The sequence below is a fragment of the Triticum aestivum genome, chromosome 5B (assembly GCF_018294505.1).
Source record: "Triticum aestivum cultivar Chinese Spring chromosome 5B, IWGSC CS RefSeq v2.1, whole genome shotgun sequence".
Taxonomy (NCBI): Eukaryota; Viridiplantae; Streptophyta; class Magnoliopsida; order Poales; family Poaceae; genus Triticum; species Triticum aestivum.
In genome coordinates, this window is record NC_057807.1 from 620197690 (window position 1) to 620215038 (window position 17349).

The 17349-nt window shown below is 42.0% G+C and overlaps 1 protein-coding gene and 1 long non-coding RNA gene across 2 annotated transcripts; both read left to right on the top strand.

The window, feature by feature from the left end:
• Positions 1–5986: 5986 nt before the first annotated feature.
• Positions 5987–6569, top strand: LOC123117216 (pathogenesis-related protein PRB1-3-like). The gene has a single exon (XM_044538031.1). It carries the CDS (start codon positions 6025–6027, stop codon positions 6520–6522), a length of 498 nt encoding a protein of 165 aa, XP_044393966.1. The 5' UTR covers positions 5987–6024; the 3' UTR covers positions 6523–6569.
• A 2504-nt stretch (positions 6570–9073) lies between these two features.
• Positions 9074–13221, top strand: LOC123113680 (uncharacterized). The gene is made up of 4 exons (XR_006456122.1): positions 9074–9516; positions 9598–11393; positions 11491–11686; positions 12798–13221. It is a non-coding gene; the product is annotated as an uncharacterized lncRNA (long non-coding RNA).
• The last annotated feature ends 4128 nt before the right edge of the window (positions 13222–17349 follow it).

Consider the following 17349-nt stretch of genomic DNA (forward strand, 5'->3'; position numbering starts at 1 on the left):
AACCACATAAGAATGACACACAAATATAATATCTTGGTTGCATCATACATTTGAAAGATTAGGTACCTAGCAGGTTCTAGTGGGGAGTGATGATTTTGATCCTTTATCAGGTGATTCAAGAGATTCCTAAAGAATCAATACACACAGTTTCAAACCAACAAAGCAGTGCAAAAGAACAAGCGGAAGGTACCTCTTATGGCATGTCTTGTCATGCCATCGATTGGTGAAGGTGGAACTGGAGTTCAAACAATTCCATCTCTCTGCATAATTGCAATACATCCTTTCGGCTGAACCAATCATGTTTCTGAAGCCCAGGATGTTGCCACCAAGAGCATCCTTTTGCAGTTCACGTCATCAACGAAATATCATATCCCTTTCTCTTTCAAGTGTATCATCAGGTAACCTATCTTTTCATTGATCTTATTTCCCCAAATTAAGACTGTCTGAGTGCCTTGCTATCGCCTACTAAAGGAACTGTTCTGTGGATTTTAACGAACTGCCTGCAATACATAAAAGTTATATCAACTTACATACAAAAAAGGTTAAATATCCATTTCATGACTACATTAATATTTCCCTCAAGCAAAAACCTAAATAACCAGTTCTAAGTTTAGCTCAAACTTCGACTGAGTTACTGAGTCACTCATTGGTCTGTTAATAGCTTTTAAATCGCTTAACCGATCTCATCAAATAAACTATTCTCAAATACCTATAGAGAATTCCCTATAACTTTATTTCAGATGATTGCGACTAAAACTGTCTCTAACTTTGTTGAAGACAGGTAAACAGATCTTCTCACAGCCTCGTTATTACTAAACAGTAGCATCGCTTCTGGCTTAACTCCTAAACTACCAATCAAATTTCAGTGAAACCAGCACCATTGGAAACATAAAAACAAGAGCTACAACTGTTGTTCTAGGAGTACATCAAAATTCCGCACAGATTATGCCCAGAATTTGAAAGAAACTTAGTGCTAATATATACTACCTAGCAGCTACGAATCTGAATATAATACAACCTTATCTCAGCACCTGCATGTGTTTGCTACAAGAGAAAAGAAACAAAATACGGACAACATCTGCAGTCTGCTGTGAGCAGATGCCAACTCCAACGGGGCTGAACCCGGGTGTCGTCCTCCTCGGTGGTCTGTGATGCAAGCTTCCTAGGTAAGCATCTAAGTGTTACAAATATACTTGTGTATTTCTACAGGGACGTAGACCTATAGTTTTTTTTAGATATGTACATAATTAAGGGAGGTTTATGGCTGATTCAGTTCAAGCAAGTCGCCTTTTCCATACTTGTTTAGAAGTGTACATACTTGTTTAAACGTTACTGCAATCCTCAGGGGAAATCAGCTATGCAGACCAAAAATATGACAAATTTAGAAGTGTGTAGTTATTACCAAAGCAATCACCAGGAAGATCAATTTGGATAACATGTTGTTAGTGTTACTTTTCTATATAAAAGAACTTAACAAATAAGAAATAACCTAGAAGATACAAAAGGAGGCACGGATATATATTTAAAAACTATAGGGAATGAAATTGGTCAGCTATCAACAAAAAGACAGGGAGTGCCCTCATAAATTTGAGAACGAGCATCACAATAATCTGATCACTACAAAATATGGTTGTAACTTGTTTTTTCTGCAATTAAACAACCAAAAGCAGTGCACAATATATATGGAAAAAACACTGCATCATCTCCCAGAAGCAGAAAAAGTTATATTAGCCCATCATCTGCACTCTAGGTATATCAAAATTAAACTAGGCGAACCTGACACAGCCAAGAACCTGAATAGTAGATGTGAAGTTATCAAGAAATTACCTGAATGCTCCTATGTGTAGTGAGGGAAATAGACTAAACTGAAGCCTCATGACCTTAAAATATGCAAGCTTAGCATGTTCTTTTTCATTCCAAAAACAGTGACATCAATTGATTAACCTCAACTTAAAGATGGCCCCAAACAGGAAGAAATAAAAAGAAAGCTATCACACAAGAAGTTTGGCAACCGAACTGGTAAATAATACATATGAATCCTTATGAGATAATAACTATATAAACTCTGCCTGAGGAAACTATATAGTTGAAGAGATTCAGTACAGGGTATCAATTGCATAAGCATAAGATATATTTACCAATTGGCGAGCAGCCTAACCCTCCATGTTCTGAACTGAAGTGCGATGCAAACAACATCTACACAAAACCTGAAATACATTGTCAACAAATTTTAGTATCTTACAAAGCCTCCCCAGGATGAGATAGAGTTGACAGAGAAGAGTTTCATACCAATTGATAATTAGCGAGGGGGGCTTGCATACCTGAAAAGAGCATAGCAGAGCAAAAGTCCATACTACTGGAAAAAAAAATCTCCATTTTCTGGTCGATATGAACCTGGCTACAAATCTCCACCGACGGCGGCTGCGCAAGGGATGAATTTCAGTGCTTTGGATAATTAGTGAAATTGCATTTTTAGAAGGAAGCTACAATTTTCATGTGCTACATGACTACATACAGAGGGATACCTGCTTGATTGCAGCTTTCAGGCTTGCCGACATCAATCCCAGGGAGAACTCTCTTTGCGCAACACACCTCAAGCTCATGTTTTTATTATCTCTGCTCATCCAAAGAAAATGAGAGCTATCTGAAACAAAAATTGAAATGAAACTGCTCCTGTTCTATGGTTCCAGGACAATCCGTACGCAGAGAAAAGATCAACCATAGATTTCTGGAGAGGACTAACCGACCTTGAAGGCGATGATGTTGTTGGGGCCGCTCTCGCGTGGGAGAGTAAGGAGGAGGAGCTGCGCCTGCCCCCTCCCGCGAAGAAGAGGTTGGAGCCCCCTGCGGCTGCTTCTCCCCTACTTCAGATCGAGGTCGCGCTCGACAGATCGAGCTCCACCTGCCATGGCGACGAGGAGAAGAAGGTTCGGAGGTCCCCGATGGCCGGTGCCTCTATCCTCGCCGCTCATCCCTCCATTGCTGGCCTCCCCTACTGGTCGTCGAGCTGCGGGGGAGGGGGGAGGGGGTGGGGGGAGGGGCGGAGCAGGAGGGGACGTCGGTGGGAGGAGGGGCGGCGATGGGAGGAGAAGGAGGAGGGCGACAAGGAGGGGGAGGCGAGTGGGACGGGAGGCGGCGGCCAGGGTTTCTCCACGGGAGCGGTTGCGATTTATACCCCTGGATGTAAAAAGACCAAAATGGCCTCGGTGGGGCACAGAATTTACAGGCGGTGGCACGGCGATTTAAAGGCGACGTGTATGGCTTCATCCTGCCTAGTGGTTCTCCAGGGTTTATAGGTTAAATTGCAATCTTATAAATAGTGTTCCTTAGTTCAGTTGTTGCTCAATAGAACATCTCAAAATATCTTCGAAAGAGTTCAATCAATTCTTGCGAGTTAACCCGCCGACAATGATTTATGTTTATTTGATACTCTGGGTGCATATATGCAGAAAATAAATCGTATTGGTTGCAGGTTATGATGCTAATATTGGACAAGGAAGCACTGGTGCAGCTGCTGTAATCTGGAGGGGTCTATCATATTGCCCGTGTCTTCTCTCTCATGTTGTGACTCGAGGCTGAAGAAACCGAAATTATTGCCTGACTGAAGGACTAAAAGCACCGACTACAGTTGTAATCCATCCCATCATTCAGATTGTTTGGCTGTTGTTTCTACTTTGAAGAATGCAGTGCACAATAAATCTCGACTTCACAACAGTGATGTGGAAACAAGGGAATAAATTTGTGAAGATTGCCAGCATGACTCTTATCGATTTGGTAAATTTTAAAACCATATAACAAAAAAAAATCTCAAACATGTTGTGTCTGGTTTTTGTCGCTAGCTTTTAAACAGTAGAATAGATACTCTTGGTATAGATTGGCAAGTGTCTGAACTGAACCAGAAAAGAAAATATATTTTGTATATACTGATCAGTGGGTAAGTCATGCAGGTTGCTCTGGCAATTAAAAATCTAGCTAATGGTCCGGTTATTCTTGAGGGGCTTTGTTCATGCATTTTTGCTTGAAGAAACATGCTACTTTGGGATGGTGCTCCAATGGTACACGGACACCATTTTGAGGCCCTTGACAGAAAATTGAGAGATATACTTTCAATGAACGGCAGCAACAAAAATGCTCTTCCTTTTGATATTCTACAATAGAAAAAAACTTCTATGCTACATTGATTTGATCTCTCATACAAAAACAACAGCTGGACAAATCACAGCTAAACCAACGATGGGCAATTTCACGAGCACGGCAGGCCGCCGCGGCTTCGCACGGCTAGTTCAGTTTAGACCGGCAATGGGTGTGTATTGCTATGATTCAAGTAAGTTGTGTTATTGTACAAGCAGTGTTTATGGATGAATATATAGTTCTACTATTATGTTGATTATGGTATTTGTGGCCTTGCTATGGAAAAAAATCAGCACATATAGAAACCACTAATGAAAGCTTATTTCTTTCATTTTTTTCATCTCTTACACTTGTTCTCTATGGTGTGCATTCTCTTTATTCGGATACAACTTGCACAGACAGAATTCATGTTGCCATTCACTGCAAGAAAAACTGCATACGCTGAGTGGTCGGTTGTATGTTGAGTGTTACTTCATGGGGTGCTCAGCATAAAACCCAATTTGCCGAGCAAAAACTAGAAACACCCAGCATAATATTACCGACTTTCCTTCCTCTTCTTGCCGGTCAACTATTTCTTTCGCTCTACTGATAACATCACACACGATGCACCACTCTGTCATAATGCACACACACACTCCGTATCCCACTACTTCGGCAAATCATTGCCTTGGGTCCCACTTCTATAGCTACATGGTCATGCGCACAACTTCCACCACTCCAGCCGATCTCAGTCATGTTTCCCGTCGTCTTTGACACTCCCTTTACTTGTCTCGTGCCTCTATCTGCTCACCCACGGTTGTATCATCGATCGACCACTTTGCCGAGGCATATCACTTTGCATCACTCCTACTTGCACACATTGTATAGTTGCCGAGTTTTTCTTATCTCCAAGTACCATGCACTAGGACATCAATATGATCATAATGTTGCAGTATAGCTAGAAAGACAAAAGAAGAGCCAAAAACAACTTTCCGCTGATTGAGTTGTGCCACGTTACCGAAAAAGCTCACGCCCCATTTTATATATAAAGCATGTTGTGGTACGTTCAAAATAAGATTTCCGCGACCATGGCCAAGGTTAAATCAATCTCGCTTGAAGCTGAACAAGAAAATTAACACTCATTTGGCTAACAACAAGGACCACAAACAACATTCCAATTTAAAGAACAAATTGACTTTTGTCCTGTTCCGAGGAGAAGCACAAATTGGCTTCTAGCCACTATACGTAATAAAAAAATGGTGCATGGGAGGGGGGTAGGGGGATGTTACGAAAGTTGCAATCCACATGAAAATGACAGAGGCATGACAAAGCAAAATAAAAGAGATATGTTAGCTACTCATATATTATCGCCAACGGAAAAAATAAATCCTATGTAGCAACCGGCACACAGTATTAGAACAACTCAATTACAAGCAAAAAATGGTTCTTACGTGTGCGAGTACCAATTGCCTTAACAAGTTGTACAACTTGAACCCGAAAGAAATATTCTTGAACTTAATCATTTTACACGTTTGTACCACTAGCACCTAGTTGGCTAGCTACTAGGTACGTGTGTCCCGACTAGTACGACCTGACCTCTTCTCGGACAATGAAGCCACGAGATCAAATGACGAAGTTCCTCCACATCGGCAGAGGTAATCTCGATCAGAAGAAATAACAGGCCGCGGACGATTATACCTGACTACCTCAACGCGCGCACATGTGCTTCGAATTTGACCAGTGTAATTCGTTGAGATATATTTTTTCTATGAAACTTTCCAAGCTTAGTTATACCTCAGAGAAGCAATCGATCATGTGCAGGCAATATAAATACACAACGTACGCATGGTGGCAGTCTATCTCATCGTTACAGATATATCTTCCTTGATTAGTTTTGTAAGCTCTTCATCAGCGATGGAGTACTCGACGAAGCTAGTGCTGCTGCTCGTAGCTCTCATGTCGGCCATGGCGGTCACGGCCCAAAACTCGGAGCAGGACTTCGTGGACGCCCACAACGCGGCGCGCGCCGACGTGGGCCTTGGTGAGGTGACGTGGGACGCTACGGTGGCAGCCTTCGCGCAGGACTACGCGGATCAGCGCCGCGGCGACTGCCAGCTGATCCATACTCCTCATGGCCGGCCGTACGGGGAGAACCTCTACGGAGGCGGCGGGACCGAGTGGACGGCGACGGACGCCGTGAATTCGTGGGTGTCGGAGAAGCAGTACTACGACCACGACAGCAACACCTGCTCGGCGCCCGAGGGTGAGTCGTGCGGGCACTACACGCAGGTGGTGTGGCGCGACTCGACGGCCATCGGCTGCGCCCGCGTCGTCTGCGACAGCGGCGACGGTGTGTTCATCATCTGCAGCTACAACCCGCCAGGCAACTTCCCCGGGGTGAGCCCATACTAGGCTATATGCATCATGCATGCATGCGAGCGTGCATGTACGTACGGCGTATTGCACAAATAAAATGATTAAGCTCTGATAACCACAGTGTGATCAGATGTGATATATAATTAATCAGCCGGCCGGATTTGACGCCATATATTGTTTAGACCTGCTGTATATATGTACCGTTATGATTCTGGTAATAAGTTGTGTTATTGTACAAGCAGTGTTTATGGATGAATATATGGTTCTACTATTATACTGAGTATGGTATTCGTGCGCGCTATGGAGAACAAAACAGCATACACAAAAACCACTAATGAAAGTGTCTTTCTTCCATCTTGTCATCTCACACTTGTTCTCTATGGTGTGTATTCTCTTTTTTGAATCCCAACTCGTACGGACAAACGGAGTAGATCTCGAAAGGGCCCGCTAGGTCTCGTTCCTGAGACTCCTGCTCCTCCCACCGCATCATAGGCCACTTCGATCGCGACGGCCACCCACTCTGCCATTATGGCTCGCCCATCCCCTCCCAGGTTTCGCTCTGAATCCACCTCCAACCGCTGTCCATGGTCTCGTGCAAGCTCACTCTCGCCCAGCGGTCCGTCGCAGGTTTCAGACTCGCTTGCGTCCCCGCCCGTGTCTGCAGTAGATCTGGCCTCGACGGTGCGAATCCTGGCACGTGGAGAGTCATCCCATGCCATGCCACGCATGCCTGTGATACTCCAGATCTTGGCGCATCACCCCGGATTGAGTAGCAGTGCCAAAAATCCATCGTGGTCATGCACTCCGCCCTGGTCAACATTTCCTCTTCGAGCGAGGAGGAGGGATGGACGGAGGTCTAATCCAAAGGAATAGACGCACAAGCAAGGAGCCATCGGGTATTAGCGCTCGGACCTACTCCAGGACATCAATGGTGCACCAGGCCGCGAGGCCTTCTTAGGCCGCTTCAAAGGCAAGTGTTGTCGATGCCTTAGCAAACATTATTGGAGAAAGGACAGCAGAGATCCTCTTCGTTGCATCATTTGCGTGCTGCCAGGGCATTTCGGCAAAGAGTGCCCTCAAAATCCACGAAACATCAATACAAGAGAGGCTGCCTGTGCAAGGTCAGGATATGTCCGGCGCCGACCAGGGCGCCGGTTCAAGATAGGGTTCACCTCCCCGGCAGTTTCCCCGGGGCGAGCCCGTACTAGGCTATGCATGCATTTGTGCATGTACGTAGCAGCGGATATATTGCATAAAGAACAAAGTTGATATCACAGTCGTGATGATGTGAGATTTCAGCAGGCCAGATTCACGCTATAGCGAGTTGCCTTTCTTCCGCAAACCATGACACGGAAGCAGTTCAGAAACAGCATGATGAACAAGTGTGCTCAACAGAAAATAGTTTAACCGCACTTCTGTTTGTGAAGTCAGGGCAGGAATGCCAAGATCGGATCCGACCCTTTGAGACATGGAAATATAACAAAAGGCATGTGTCCCCTGCAACCAGCAACTAATGTGTAACGAGCAAGATCGGTTTTTCCAGACATCGAGTATTGCAGCTGCAATTCCCTCAGCCACCAAACAAATAGCAAGAGAAGCGTATTCTAAAAATTCTGCACGACTATCTTGGTGATCAGCTTGTGAATGCGGAAGCCTTCATGGCGAATGTTAGCAGTGCCATATGGCGTTCATCAAGCTTTGTAGATACAATAGTAGCTATTATCCAAATATGAGACGATTATCTACCCCTGTAGTCGGTGCTGTGGCAAATAAGTATCCAGATTTTAACAACTCTTGGTTTCTGTAGAAGAGATCAAGAGAATCTCTTGTCACATTGTCGGTGTCACCTAAGTTCTACAAACAGTTCGTCCTTATCGAGGGTTGCAGAGGTTGCGAGGACCGGACAAACAATCCGACAAGCGCTCCATTGTCCAGCAAATATCAAATCACCAGGTCTGTAGTCAATGGAAACATCTGGATTCAAGACCGAGATCCGCAGCCCAGTCCCAAAATGAGCATTTCATTTCCTGCGAAAAAGGTCGCCGACATGGCATAGCAAACTTAGAGTGCTCTTGGAGAACCTGATGGATGGATTTGGTTATGAGTCACTCTTCCCTAACACATGAATTGCCCATGATCGCCTGAACAAGCTCTTTTGCTCAGATTGTGACATATACTCCCCCTGTTCCTAAATATAAGTCTGGAGAGATTTCATTATAGACCACATACGGAGCAAAATAAATGAATCTACACACAAAATGCATCTATATACATCGGTATATGGTTCATAATGAAATACCTACAAAGACTTATCAGGGTAAGATACATACAGGGAGTAACCAATCGCCCTCAGCGATTCACACTTCCTGACCGCCGGATCTGGTCCTTGATGCGTTTTCGTCCGTTCGATCACGAGATGAGGAGACGCCAGCCGTTGGATCAAAAGCTGGCACTGTGGATCGAAACAGTGTCGAAACATCCGTGCCACCGCATGTAAACTCGATGCCCCGCCGAGGGCATTTTCGGTATTTCACATCATTGGAAAACTGCCCAATAGCGACGGGGGCGAGACCGTGAGAGCGAGGCGGTCTCCTCTCTTCCCGTTCCCCTCCACCTGCCCACTCTCCTCCCTTCCCCGCCCTTCCCACGAAAACCCTAGCCGCCACTACTGCCCTGGAGCCGCCGTCGCTGCTCTGCCCTCCCTCTCTCCGACTCAAGCCGCCGCCCTCCTCTACGCCTCCAACCTCCTCCCCATTGGATTGCGACCGGCCCTCCCTTGTGCTTGAGTCATAGAGGGGCAGCAGACTCTGGTGGACAAGGAGATGCACGGCGAGCCGTCGATGATGGGTGCGCCGAGATGAGCTCTCCGGTGAAAAGATGCATCCACGCACATCCAGCTCTCCACCACCACGCGCCAGAGGGAGAGGGAGAGGAAGGTGGAGAGCAGTGAGGGTCCTCACTTAGTTCGGTCGCTTGCCCACTCGATCTGGATGTCACGGTTGCCGTGGTTTGCTCGTCGCCGTCGGCCAGGTGTCTTTCCTCTCGCTCGCTTTTGGTCAGCTCCTAGCTGTTTGTTGTGTGTCTTTTCATGATTCGTTCATCGCCTCGCAGCTGGACCTTGGAAGCCGCCGCTCCTCAGCAATCAACAAGAGTTACAGCCGCTGCCACCACTTCTTGGCAGCGAAGCAGGCCAGCGATGAGGAGGCTCACCACCAACACGTCATCGACGGCCAATCACCACTTCTTGGCAGCGAAGCAGGCTAGCCAGAAGATATGTACTGCCTTTTTGACTTGCTAAGGCTGATACATGTTGACCCAGTATAATAGATGTATTAAGATGCTAGCCAAAGAAAGTTTACATCACTTCTAATTTATTGTATATATGGCTCACTGATGCTCTTATGGCACTGAACAACATATTCTCATTTAGCGCACTGTAAATTTCTTAGGTGCTAGCAATTGAATCGTAGGTTAGCATTTTAGATGATGTATGCTGTTGGGTCCAAAAACAAGAAGAGTAGTCTTCTTCCAATGTTAAATCATCTTCCAAAATTCTTCTTCGGAAAGGATCAATCCTTCAGTTTTTTGTATGTTGTTCTTGGATTTGGTAAAGATGTTATGTTTCCATTTTGATCTATTTACTATTACACAAACCCTGATTAAAAAGTAATTTTTATTTTAGATAACTAATGGTTAGTACATATCCTTCCATTCCATGAATTAGTTTCATTTTGTTTGGGTTATGCTCTCTATGTGTGTAAGCTTAGAAAAACCAAGACTTAATCCTACTGCAGTTTATGTGTGCTATCACCTCACCATATGCATTCAGATTGGTCAGGTTGCATTTGCAAGGGTATTTGAGCAAGGGTGGGACTCTGCACATTTTCTCAATTTGTTTTCGGCTTTCAGATTACAGATGTGTGCACCGGCTGTTTATAAACGCCTAACGATTATGACTTCAGGGCATGGCAGCAAGGGAGAAAGGGGAGAAACACAAATAGCTAATTCAGAAGGAAGAGATGATGTTGTGAACTACATTCTCTATATGTCCCTTGCGGCCTTGATGGACCTAATCAGGGCAAAATACAGCACATTCCTCTGCTTTTTTCGATATGGTCAGCTAGGGTCTGTACATCTACGTTTTTACTATCGTATATACTACCTGTGGTATTGCCGCTCACCTGACAAAGTGACAATGATTGACATCGTGTGGTTGTTCTGTGCTTCATGGTGTTACTAAAATCTTTAGGATGCCCTCACTGATCAGCATGGTTAGCTTCAGATACATGTTATAAAAGTCTAAATACCTTGATAACTTTGCTCTTTTATGCTATTTTTGTTAAGTGGTGATGGTAAAGAACTGGAATTATCTGAACATATTGATCCTTTTTCTGATACTTTCATACCTTAAATTATACTCCCTCCGTCCGAAAATACTTGTCATCAAAATGGATATAAGGGGATGTATCTAGACGTATTTTAGTTCTAAATACATCTCCTTTTATCCATTGTGATGACAAGTATTTTCGGACGGAGGGAGTATAATCCATTTTGGTGGGAGATCCACTTTATAAATTCCTATTGTATATGATTCATGCTAGAGAGACGGCAGAGTCACCGTATGGAGGAAAGTTAGTATGGCATCAGATTTTATGTGGTCTGATGCTCAGACACTACTGGAATTTCTTCATTCTATTAATGAAATTTCATTTGATGATACATCATATTTACCTGTCAAGAGTCATTAGATTACTACAGATGAGGTACTGCAGTAATGCCTTTGCTCTGTATGCCTACTGCGTAACTTGTATTCTATCTTATGATGCTGACTGATTGATTTGTACGAGATACGAAATCTTTGTCAAGATTTATGTGTTGGATGAAAGTAGCTTCAACCATATATTGAAGTAAGTATCTTTTCTTATTCTATTTTCTGATCAAGTTTATATCTAGATTATGATTATCCAAGCATGCCTATTACTACAAGTTTGTGCATTATGTTAGGTGGTACACACACATAAGGAAAGCACCGTTGTCTTCTTCACATGTTACACCAAAGGCTGGTGGTACAATGACGGAGACCAAGGTCAAAGATGAGTGGTACTAGGACCAACTTCTACAGGAAATGGAAGAATTGAGGACCTTCATTCATTCATAGAAAAATCAGAAGAGAGAAGAAGCATCAAAATATCATGCAAAGGTACTTGCATTATGAAATATAGATGAGCATTATTTGGCCCTGATTTGAATAGTTTGCTGATACATTAGTCGCTTCGGTCCTGGATAAAGCATGCTGTGAAGAGGGATAAAGCACACTTATTTTGGCGCTGTTTTTGTAGTTCTATCAGTCTATCTTTGCCTTGCACACCTCAAAAAAATGCATCATTCTATCTCTGAGATTTTTCTTAGTCGTATAGACTTATTATTGCTACTTCTATTAGTCGAACACAGTTGGAAAAGTGATTTTGGTTCTGTTGTGATTTCTCTGAAGTTACCATTCCAGCTTGATATGTCTTATTTTAGCCTTTACTGGACGGGGGAAGAAGAAACCGCGCCATCGTGCTATCCTTTAGACATGCTGACTCCACCCTGATGTGTCGAGACCAGACCTCGACGACACTTCCTTGGACCTCTGGGCTGGATCTCATCGGTGGTTGCTTGACTCTGGGCTGGATCTCTTGCTCGACCTGCAGCTGTCTCTTGATATCCATTTTGTGGTTTAGTATGACAGTGAACCGAGTCATCAACATTGCATGGGTACTCGGTGTGACGTCCACCCCCCGAGTTGCCGAGTCATATATTGTTTCCGTATTGTTCTTATTCATGTGACTCATAAGTCATAATGCAAAAAATAATATGCGTCCAAGGAAGCAGGCCAGATATATTGCTTTCCATATATATAGTTAAGTCTACTTCGTTAGTCCTCCCTGTTGACACTGAGTTTTTTTGTGTGTGGCTATTAGCCAAGTAGCAAGCCAGAATTTGACTCATTGTTATATGAATTAAATATGGATTGTGTTATGTCCATAGTAAGATATGTAGGGCAAAAGATCGGCCTATTAGGTAATTGTACTGTTCGGCTGTGAACACCACGGCTACACTTGATGTGTGTAGTTGCATATTCTTGCTATATTCTATTCTGACTATCATGCTTCTTTATTTCCAATATATTAGTCCAACGAATGATATGGCTTCCTAATTTTTTATAATTACAATATGGTCTGATTGACATTTTATACGTTTCTCTCATTCTTTGGCCTGGTTTGAACTCATATGTATTAAAGGTTGTCTTGCAACAAATGCATCTTCAGGGACCTGAAGTTTCATTTATTAAGAGAAGTTGATCCTTGTGCGGATTGCTGAATCAATCAAGATGGAAGCTGGTGGAATTAGAGTCCCATTAGTACCATTGTCTGTGACCGCAATACAGGCATTCACTCTAGGATCTGAGATTTCTTTTGCTCATCCCCTATGGTAGATGATAGTTCAAGCAGTGAATTCATACACTTCTATACATATTTTCTTCTTTTGTTGTGTTTTAGCATAATCATAGTATGATTTGAGTTTTTGCAAGCCTGCTGAAGTCCTATTGATTGTGCTCCTGCAACTTAGCATGATCGACGTCTCCCGAAAATTAAGAGAATAACTAATTGTATATGCTATTTATGAGTGAATTATGTGTCCTTGGCTATTGAGGCCTAATGAAAACTTTGTATTGGGTAAATTTGCTTCTTTTGAGAATGTTCTCTTAAGGATGGGTCATGATTATGTAGACTAGATGAGTTTGGGCCGGGGGGGGGGGGGGGGGGGGGGGGTGCGGCAAGCCGCACTTCCTATCTAGTATTTAGGAAAGGAGGGAGTATTTACTATTGTTACCCATGCATGCATAACAGGATTGGCAAACAAACTGGGGACGCACAGATATTACTGTTAGTGACAGGAAAAAGTATTTGTTTCCTCATCAGGCACTTCTCTAAGATTAATCAAAACAAAATTCCATATACATGGTGTCATGATTTACACTAACCTACAAACGAAAAATGACGAAATATAATGAAAATGACTACATGCTTAAAGAAAAGAAAGTGAACTTCAACTCAAGTGAATCCATCAATGTCAACTTATTCCAAATGTGAAGCAAGCAAATCTCCATCTCTTAGTGGTGAATCTGAATACTAGAAATTCAGCAGAATCCATGTTTTCTTCTTTTTCCTCTTTAGCCATAAATCTCGAGAAAAAAAATCTATGTCTCTTCTTCATGTATTTTTCTATAGATGTTGTCAATTCATACATGTGGAGAGCTTGCAATAGGAATGAGAAAATATGATGGCAGCATAAGGTTTATTCTCACTGTAAAGAAAAGATCAAGTAAAAATTGTCCATTCAGAACTGAGGCATATATGTTGCACTCGACCAAATAAGAAAGCAACTGATAGACTTGCTGATCAGAAGAACAATCATTGTTATCTAAACAATATAACATGGATCTATGTTGCTAAACATGAAGCTCGCTAACTTACATTAATATTGCAAGGCTTGGTGTTGTGCTGCATAATTAAATGCACCGTACTTACTGGATAATCTGAATGTTAGTACATGTCGAACAACTGAAAATTCAATTCCAAAGTGCAAGTGTGTGCTACCTTGGTTCTTTGTTGTTTCTGCACATGCCTCGTTATCTTACACCTCACTCTCTTCCCTTGGTCAATCCTGAATTTTACTGTTTCATACTGAATTCCTTGATTTACATAGATCTAGATGAATCCAATAGAATGAACATATAAAGAGCAAGTAACAGTTGTAAAATCATACGACTGTACATGAATATACTTTAGTTATACAGTGGACATTGAGCAGGAAGATGAAAATATGTAGCACAATACAATTTGGCTTATCGTGGCAGCAAAATTTGGATGTACTCTCTTCCCTCAGTAAATCCTGAAGTTTATCCTTTCATGTTGGATTGCCTGATTTACAAAGATTTGGTAGGATCCAATAGAGTTGATAGATAGAGAAAGAGCTGGTAATGAAACAGTGGTAAATTCATCCAATGTACATTAATATAGTTTAGTTATATGGTGGAAACTGAACATGCCACTATTGCAAACCACCCCATTAGCTGAGAGGACAATGAAAACCATAGCACAATACAACCTAAAATTAAAATTTGGCCTATCATGGCAGCAAAAAAACATAAGATAACTGAGATTAGCTATATATGTCGACATAAGAAAAAATGATCTAATGTAAATTTAGTGCTAGCAGTCATTTAGCTTACCTAGTTAGAAAAAAGAGGACGGATCAATACAAACATCGAACTGGAGTCCTGGATCATGAAACTCAAGCCTCAATCCTCATAATCAAATGAAAATATTAATTAACAGAACAATATGATTCACTTGTAGAAGATTATGCCGGAAACAACTACAGAAAAAAAACTTTTCAAGCATATCAATAAGTAAATGATACCTTTGGCAAAGCAAGGTTGAAGAAATGGGTAGTATGTTGGACAACACAAACAATATATAGCAATCCCAGCTTGGTACATACATAAAAACACGAATTGTCCTTACTCTCGCAGAAATGTTGTAGGATGGTAAACAAGAAATTCACCTATCCGAAACTAGTTAATTAAGTAATGAAGTAGCAGGTCAATACAATTGCTTCTGCCGATCAAGTCCAACATTGCGCCTGTCAAAAAATCAAGCTGATCTTCAACAACACAAACAAAATATTTTTACTGTTGTCATCTTCTAGATTTATGTACTGCACCACAATATAAAATAAGATAATAATTGAAATGTCTTATTCATTCGAGCCTCCAAGAAATGGAAATCTACCTCGGAGCTAAATAACAGTAGACAAATATGCATGTTGACTGAAGGTCTATGAACCTCTGAAGTAATGTGGGACTTTTTACCTTTTTACTCTTGGTGGAGGCTTCGAGGCAGCCTCAAATTTATTGAATATAACAATTCATTTGGACGGTGGAAAGGATCACACGTTGTGTACGACTTTTGAAAGCACATATGTATCACTTATAGGCAGAGATATGACTTAGGCATTTGCAATATGAAAAACAGAATGGAGAATTGGCACATAAACTAATTGAACAGATTGTAATTAGTGTTGTAAAATTTGTAATCATGTCATCTAACTGATGGAGAACCAAAGGTAAAGTTAGCTGAGAAGGGCTAAGTTGTTGCTTCTTCTTGGGCAATTGTTAATGTTAACGAAATTCGGCTCACCTCAGTTAGCCCAGCTATACTTCTCTATTCATATTTCATAATGATGAACGAAAAATGCAGCTAGGATGCTTTGACAGTGGGATGCTTAGAATATTTGTTCAACAACTATACTGGATATGACCAGTCGTAACGTTCAGATTCACAAATAAGTCACGTATACTCTCAAGGCTTCTCCCCGCTATTATAATATGGCAGAAACTCGCACATAAACTTCAGGGAGAACAAACTAAAATCGAATTGATAACAGAATCAAACTATGTACTGCAATTTTGTATAAGAGAACTTGTAGAATTAATTTTTATGGCAAACTGAACCGAAAGACACATCACATTTTTGCCATGCTTGAAGGCTTATACATTTATGTACGACTTCAGGCTGAAGCTAAAAAACTGAAATTACAACCACGGCTTGTAAATTGGCATTAGAAAATAAGAACTTTGTTTGCTCAGATGTTAACAAATTAACTTACCCCTCAAATCTTTGGGACTCCTCAAGGATTGGTTGTCCCCAGGAAAACAGACACGGCTCCACGTCTTTATCCATCGCTGGTATCCAAAGGATTAGTTTTGCTTCGGATAATCGGATAGCATGCACGGAGACCAAGCTAACGTTTAAAGGAGAAATACGTTTGATAAGGACCTGAAATGATAATTTTTGTCATACCATAATTACATAAGAAATATGAGACCAAAGCACCTAAACTAATCCTGTAGCTATGCTGCCACATCCTGTAAACCATACTCTTTCTTCTTAATATATCGACTCACAAAGGTTTTGCAATCTCACAAAAAAAAAGACTACGAATGCCAACGACTCAAAGAAATTCAGTGGGATGACTAGCAGATCTGAACCCCTAGCGAGCGCGATTGAATGGCTGAGGACGTCAAATCATTGTGCAGCTTTACTGTTTTTTAATAAACAGTTTGTTGGTAGTGGCATCACAAAAGACTGGAAAAGAACAGATGGAAATAATATGTGCTACTTCATTTATATACAAAAAAACACTTTGCCTGCAAAAAGGTTCCTGAATATGGCACTGTTCCTCTTAGTAAGTTAAAGTTGGATAGTATGTTATGGCTCCCTGGTAAGTACTAAAATCAGATTGAATAACAAAATTTAAAATTATATGGCACTGTTCCTCTTAGCATCAGTATTAAAAGTTAGGGTTAACGACAATTGTGCCTACAAGAACTACTGTTCTAAGTTCTAACTAATAGAGCTTTTGTTCTTGCACGAATGAATGATCAGAAATAGAAGTCATGATCAGACACAAGAAACCGTTCAGTAAGACGGGCATTCACAAGGCAATATACTCGGGGTCGTTGCCAGTTATGATCATGTGTCAACATATAGAAAGAGTCCGACCACGAGTAGAAAAGTGGACAAACAGCGTCGGATCATGAGCGCACGCTGAAAAACCAGTGGCAGTAGGCAAAACGCCCAAAATAGGTGTGAGGGGCTTATTTAAGGCCATAGAGAGAGAGAAGAAGACGGATGATCAGGAACAGAATACCCAGGTGGTGGCTGGATATAAACCTCCTCACGCAGCTCACCATTAAGAAAGGCAGTCTTAACATCAAGCTGAGACACAAACCAGTGGCGAACAGAGGCCACG